The 7,446-nt window shown below is 31.9% G+C and overlaps 1 protein-coding gene across 1 annotated transcript; it reads left to right on the top strand.

The window, feature by feature from the left end:
- Window positions 1–1,042: 1,042 nt before the first annotated feature.
- LOC120187333 (serine carboxypeptidase-like) lies at window positions 1,043–6,384 on the top strand. The gene is made up of 9 exons (XM_039191073.1): window positions 1,043–1,399; window positions 2,414–2,582; window positions 2,759–2,878; window positions 3,051–3,194; window positions 3,311–3,461; window positions 3,667–3,755; window positions 5,130–5,388; window positions 5,485–5,618; window positions 6,080–6,384. Exons 1-9 carry the CDS (start codon window positions 1,068–1,070, stop codon window positions 6,203–6,205), a joined length of 1,524 nt encoding a protein of 507 aa, XP_039047004.1. The 5' UTR covers window positions 1,043–1,067; the 3' UTR covers window positions 6,206–6,384.
- Window positions 6,385–7,446: the final 1,062 nt, after the last annotated feature.

Raw genomic sequence — 7,446 nt, 5'->3', positions numbered from 1 at the left:
ATTTCATATTTGTTCAATTTAGTCCTTCAAATATTTGTATCTGAAGCTGACCCATACTTATTTATATTTTTGTAATTTACATAAAACCCTATAAAATGTAAATTACATAATAATTTTTTTCAAATTATGCTCACCAACTTTTTAAATGTATGCAATTTAGTCTAATTTTATATTAATTTCAGTTTCACAATTTATAATTAATTCAATTTCATCCCTCATCAATGTGTGTTGTTTAATTTATTCAATTTTTTATTTCCAATTTAATGTTTGTTCAATTTGGTACTTTATATACATATATAAAGTATATATATATATATATATATTTAATATAAAGTAATAAAGTGTTTGGATATAAATATTAAATTATATAAATATTAGTATTAAATATAAAGTATATAAATATAAGTATTAAATATAAAGTATATTAATTATCATAATTAATATGTTAAGTATATTTAAGAATTTAATTATCATAATTAATATTTTATTATAACATTTAAAAATTAATCATATTAATTAGTATGATTTATTATAAACTCAAAATCTCACAATTTTATTAAAATCTTATATTTAATCAATAGAAATATATAAGTCAGGTAAATGTCAAGTCAGATAAATGTCAAGTAATGTAAATATCAGATCAGATTAATAATAAGTTGGATCATTTATAGGTCATGTTAAAAACAAGTAGAGTAATATCAGTTATTTATCAGGTTAATATCGTGTTTAGATTCATATTAGACGGATGCGGATCAGGCTTGAGTATCATATTTTCGGTTCAATTCAGATTCAGATTATTCTCAGGTCAAGTACAAATCAAGTTCAAATCCATAATTTTTAAGTTTAACTCAGATTCAAATAATAATAATTCTAACTTGAGTTTATTTCGAATCATCATAGGTTAAAAATAATTTTAACTCAATTCAATTTCGGTCACTTTTACGGGTTGGGTCAGCATTTTACACCCCTATTCCTATGCCCCGTAAAATCTGACTGTCAGTTTAACTCATTTCTTCTTTAGCTTATAAATACTCGATTCTCTCTCGCTTGATAAAAGCTACAAAAAAATGGCGAAACTCAAATCTCTATGCCTTTTCCCCTTTTCCCTTATCCTTCTTATTTCCTCTTGCGCCGCGATTTTCCCCGTCATAGACGACCTACGTGTTGCCGGATCGAGCTTTCCGTCGCTGCAAGCAAAGAAGTTGATAAGGGAGTTGAATTTATTCCCTAAAGAGGAAGTCAACCTGATCGATGAAGGCCTTGTTTCGTTACCGGAGGGTTCGAAGCTGGTGGAGAAGCTGTTCAAGTTCCCGGATGTCGAAGCGCTTGGTGGGGTTTCTGTTGAGGATTTGGGTCATCATGCTGGGTATTACAAGCTTCCTAATTCTCATGATGCCAGGTAAAATAGTTTTTTCTCAAAATTAGGATGGTGTTTCTTCTCAAAATTAGGACGGTGTTTCTTCTTCTTCTTTTGTAACTTAATTTGGTGATGAGGTTTTTTTTAGAAATTGATGAATGAGGTTAAAATCGTGGTTTTGGGGGATTTAATGATTAAAACCCCATGAATTGGAGTTTAAGATGATTATTCTGTGGGTTTTTTTATTGGTGAAGGTTTGGATTTTTAATAGGAATTAGAGTTCTTTTTTCCTTTATATAATTTTAGTTAAAGAAAATCGATATTTCATATTTTTAGGAAGATTTTCAATGTTTGTCTTCTTAGTAGGATTTTAAAGTTATAGTCATTAAAAGGCCATGACTCAGAAAACTTTTTGCTTGTGTTATTCATGGGTAAAGAATATATATTATTAAACTTTTCAATGTATGCTCTTTCGGTAATTTTAAGTGTCCTCTCGGGCTTATTCTCAATATCCCTGAAATTTATTTGGTTTCTGGTTGAATTTCTTATGCAAAATCAAAACCGTTCTCTCTCTTTTTTTTTAGAAATCTCTTAAGACTCTTTCCTTTCTAGTTTCTAGATATATAATAGTTGTTTCTCAAATAACCCATTCTTACACAGATGTCTGTGCAGTTCATTGTTTTAGTTGGTGAATTTGATGACCTTACATGTTTTATGGATGTTAATGCCTAAATGGTTATTATCTACATTTTCGTGAAGTTGGAGACTTGCCTCAAACGAATGAGAATTGGACTCCATGAGAAATTTAACAAAAAGATGCTGAACAGCTCATTTTTTTCACTTGTTTCGATCAACTTCTTTTGAAATGTAGTGCTAAATAACTGCTCTCTTGATAGGTGGAAGAGACTCAAGCCAAGAGTTCTCCAATAATGGATTTATTAATTTAAGAATAGCATGTTTTCCGGATTGCAGCTTTCTTGTTGTGCTTCTAGATTAATTAATTCTCCTTATATTTTTCTTTTCAATTTGGTTTTGACTCTTCCTTGCTTTTGGTAGAATGTTCTACTTCTTCTTTGAATCACGCAATAGCAAAAAGGACCCTGTTGTAATCTGGTTGACTGGAGGACCAGGTTGCAGTAGTGAGTTGGCTTTGTTTTATGAAAATGGCCCTTTCACAATTGCTGATAACATGTCTCTTGTCTGGAATGAGTTTGGTTGGGACAAGGTATTTTATTGTCTTAATATTCTCCATTCATTGGTATTTGATGTTTACCAGTTGTCACCTTGAATGACAAGTAATTTGTTATCATTCTGAAACTATGTAATATTCAAAGTTTCAAGTTCTATATATAGTGATTGATGGACTTGTTTTCTTCTTTCCTCTCTCTGTTTTTCATTCAGGCATCAAACCTTCTATATGTAGACCAACCTATTGGTACTGGCTTTAGTTATAGTACTGACAGAAGAGACATTTGCCACAATGAAGATGAAGTTAGCAATGACCTTTATGACTTCTTACAGGTTAGTCTGTTTATCATTGGATCATATTCTGGAAGAGGATGAGTTTAGCATAATTATTCACTGTCCACTGAATTATTATTGTTAACATTGTGAAAGTGAATACAACATCATTCAACATGTAATAAAAATGAATAAAGTTTTTTGTTTGACCCTGGTCTTTTTCCCACCTTAGGCATTCTTTGCAGAACACCCCGAGTTAGCAAATAATGACTTTTATGTAACTGGAGAATCATATGCTGGACACTACATTCCAGCTTTTGCTGCACGAGTCCATCGAGGAAATAAAGCTGAGGATGGAATTCATATAAACCTAAAGGTGTTATATTTACCATATAATTTCTAGCTTCTATATTCATTTAGTAATATCTCAATTTCTAACTTGTCTGAATCAATTCATTTGTTTGCTTACATTAAATACATAGTGGTTAACAGGGCTTTGCTATTGGAAATGGCTTAACTGACCCTGCAGTCCAGTATAAAGCTTACCCTGATTTTGCTTTGGATGTGGGGTTAATTAAGGAGACTGACTATAAACTTATCAACAAGCTAGTTCCAGTTTGTGAACTTGCAATAAAGCTTTGCGGTAATGTTACATCTGAAATGGCTGACTCTCTTTCGATGATCATTCTCTACATATTTATCTTGTTGTTTCAAATTTCAAAGCCTGGTATATTAATCGATTTTTTTTCCTTTCAATTGTGCATTCTTGTGTGATATTACAGATTGAATTGTTGTTGTTTATCTCCTTGTCTTTTTCTCTCTTTCTTTTTGGAAACTTGTTTTTTCAGGCACTGATGGTACACTCTCCTGCATGGCTTCCTATTTTGTCTGCAATGCCATATTCAGTGGCGTCATGGCACGTGCTGGTGATATCAACGTAAGGAACATGAATTATATTCTTACCAAACTACATTTGATGAATTATCTTTTAATGCTTAGAACACATTTGATGATTTTTGCGTGTGGATAATCCCATATATTATTCCAAATAAAAAGCAAATAATTGCTACAATCCAACTGTATAGTCACTTAAACAGTAACCATTTACAAATCTAATCCCCCTTTGTGTTATATCCCATGATACGCTTAGTTGCATATTAACAGTATCTGCAAGTCTAAATTTAACACCAGAAAGTCTTAATCGCACAACCTCTTTTATCTCAGTAAGTATAATTTGCTCAACTCTAGGTGTTCCATTTCTGTCCCTCTACATCACATGAATAAAAGCATTCACCTTGCCATCCCAATACAGGTCTTTGAAGACTACTGACTACAGAGTAACAAAATATTACTCCAAATTTCCTTTGAATATTTATAGCTAAAGAAGATATGATCCCGTGTCTCATCAGCAGCATTATACAAGATGCATCTATCGTCTACTTCTAAGCCTCTTTTTAATAGCCAATTTTTAGAGGGCAGTCGATCCTGTATTGCAATTCAACTTATTACAGAGAACTTTGGTATATAAAAAGGGATACTCCATATTACCTTCTCTGGTCTCTTATCACAGCCCATACCTGTTGCTTGTCCTCGAAGTTTTAAGAGCTTCCTCCAGCAGCTACTGCTGCTTGTAGCTTTTACCTGCATTAGGTAATTACTTTTCAGCATGTATGCATGGATCCAAGCCACCCATAACGATACAGATTGTGCTAGAAGAGTACATAAAAGTTGTAGCATGCTTACTCTATTTCATCCCTCAAGTTCTCTCTACCCCAATTCATCCTCTCCCTTCATTTGATGAATTGTTTGCTCAAACAGATTTTTTTCTAGGTTGTAATATACGAATATCCGGTAAAGTAGACTGTGTTTCTATTCCTGCCATTACCAAATTACCTGTCTTAGAGATCTCGAGAAGTTATTGTGGAAGTAATGTAATTTTCTTGATTAGAAAAGAAAACAAAAATAGTTTATGAATGATAGAGTAGGGCCTGAAATTACTCTTCATATCATTGATGTTCTTTCTTCATATATTTTGGAGCAAAGGATACCAAGAATTTTTTTTTCCTATTGCTAAAATCATTTATAACCTATGTTAATTGGACTAGAATGTGTGTGCCTGATATGATGTGTCTTATATGGTATATTTGATTTTTTTTTTTAAGTTTCTTCATTTATTTTGGGGTCATCTGCATGAGACATGGGTACATTGAGAAAATTAGAGACCTGAAAAAAGATTTTGACAGGAGTTATGTGTGGCCTGATACCTTATTATCCTTTGAATAAAAAATGCTCCAATGTTTTCTTGTTGCAGTACTATGATATTAGAAAGAAATGCAAGGGGAGTCTTTGCTACGACTTCTCGAACATGGAGACATTTCTGAACAAGAAATCAGTTAGGGATGCTCTTGGTGTTGGGAATATAGATTTTGTGTCCTGCAGTTCTACGGTGTATCAGGCCATGCTAGTTGATTGGATGCGAAATCTTGAAGTCGGCATTCCTGCTCTCCTTGAGGATGGAATCAAGCTTCTTGTCTATGCTGGGGAATATGATCTTATCTGCAACTGGCTTGGTAAGCATTTGTTCTTCTGTTTATGGATAGGAAGCATATTATACCATACATCCGCCTAATTACTACCGATCAGTCACATTATTGTACTTGGAACAGGCAATTCAAGATGGGTTCATGCAATGCAATGGTCTGGCCAAAAAGAGTTTGTAGCATCGCCAGAGGTTCCATTTGTAGTTGATGGCTCTGAAGCAGGAGTTTTGAAAACTCATGGACCTCTCGCTTTCCTTAAGGTTTGGTCCTTCTCTATACCAATACTACTTGTATGCACGTAGTTCTGATGTGCGACGACTTAACCTAAGACTAATTTACAATGTATTTTAACCTAAATTATTCTTTTGTCCGACCTAAAAAGTTATACTATTGGTAATAATTTCGGTTACAACCGAGAATGTTACATTGGGATAGTTTTAACCCAAAATATTACATGTCTACTCTAAGAAGTTAACAATTGGTAATAATTTCGGTTACAACCAAGAATGTCTTCACGTTAACTTTTTAGGTTTCAACTGGAATAGTTATACAATTTACATGATCTGTTATGGAGATTATTATAAAAAGTTTCACCCTTGGTAAGTTTTTAGGTTACAACTGATTTATGCTCTTTTTTTTTTATAGTTTTTGTATTTTAAACTATCCCTTATCTGGGGCTTCAAATGTAACTGGTGATATGTCTGTGTGATGATCTGAACAGGTTCATGATGCGGGTCACATGGTTCCTATGGACCAGCCCAAGGCAGCCTTAGAGATGCTGAAAAGATGGACCAACGGCTCACTAGCTGATGGTGGTGGTTCACAGAAACTGTTAGCTGAAATGTGATTTTCTTCACTTTTCTCTGTTTGCACTCAATCCCAGTTGGCAGAAAAGAAAAAACCCCAAAGAGTTGCTTTGAATGCCTGTAAACATATGCATGTGGATTAACATAGAATTCTGGTTATCTTGGTGCTTTCAAAATTACCTACACAAAATAATTAAGTGTTTTGAACTCCTTCACTGCTTCCTCTCTCTTTTTAATGTAGTTAATTCTGTGTTTTATTTCTTTATTTTTACTGATACTGATTTGTGTTCAGATAAACGCACGATCCGTTTAGCAATAAAATTTATCATATTTTTTTATAAAACTATAAAAATTTCCATTTTTTATAACTGTAATGTTATTTTTTGTTTTGGTTTTATTTGATCGCTTATATTTATTAAAATTTAAGTTCATTTTATTATGAGTAACATTGATATCTATCTTAAAGTAAACTTTAATTTAACTACTTTTTAATATTTTTCTCATGTTTCAATTGTGAGGGAAATACCGGTGGTGTTTTCATTTTCCCATTTTTTAATATAGATTTTTAGTAACATTTGGCAAACGAGGTTTGATTTTCGAAACATAAAATATAAAATATTTTTGCTTGAAACAAACAAGGTATACTTTATAAAATTTGAATTCTTAATAAAGCCATCCATGGACCTTAATGGTTAAAAAGGATATTATTCTTTCAAGAGGTTTTTTTATTGGAGTAGGTGTATCTATTGAACATATGTGTTGTCAATTGGTTAAAAAAGGTTATGAACAAACACTAACTTATAATCACTCCGAATTGTTAAAAAAATTAATTTCATTAATTATCCTTATTAAGTTAAAATATTCCTTGAATTTGAATATTGTATATCGTATAAATATAATATGGTTTATAAACTTCATGACATGACATATATTCTCTTTAGAGATCTTAAATTCGAACAATTGCATCTATATGTGTACATTGTAAATAAGTCAATAATTTTTTCACATGCTTATAAACTTCATGCTCATATAAATTTTATCATATCATTCCTTCAACTGCATATATCTATAATTTTTTTTAAAAAATGTACGCTCTATAATCAATGCATATATCAAACTAATCATCTACAATTAAACCCTACACATGAAAACACACATTAAGCTTTGTCACATCCCAAAATAGGCCTAAAATTCTCTTTAAAAAATTTTAGGACTAAATTGAATTTTAATTAAATTCATGGACCAAAGTGAAATTTTGATTAAATTTGGATCCAAATTTAGA

This window comes from Hibiscus syriacus, unplaced genomic scaffold, assembly GCF_006381635.1.
Source record: "Hibiscus syriacus cultivar Baekdansim isolate YM2019G1 unplaced genomic scaffold, ASM638163v2 tig00113725_pilon, whole genome shotgun sequence".
NCBI lineage: Eukaryota > Viridiplantae > Streptophyta > Magnoliopsida > Malvales > Malvaceae > Hibiscus > Hibiscus syriacus.
Note: the sequence above shows the minus strand (reverse complement) of the source record. Positions and strands in the feature narration are given on the sequence as shown.

Excerpts from the sequence above, each read along its gene's own strand:
- LOC120187333 (XM_039191073.1), top strand. The coding sequence starts at position 1,068 with ATGGCGAAACTCAAATCTCTATGCCTTTTCCCCTTTTCCCTTATCCTT. Across the intron at positions 1,400-2,413 it reads CCTAATTCTCATGATGCCAG|AATGTTCTACTTCTTCTTTG; the intron begins GTAAAATAGTTT and ends TGCTTTTGGTAG. Across the intron at positions 3,195-3,310 it reads GAATTCATATAAACCTAAAG|GGCTTTGCTATTGGAAATGG; the intron begins GTGTTATATTTA and ends AGTGGTTAACAG.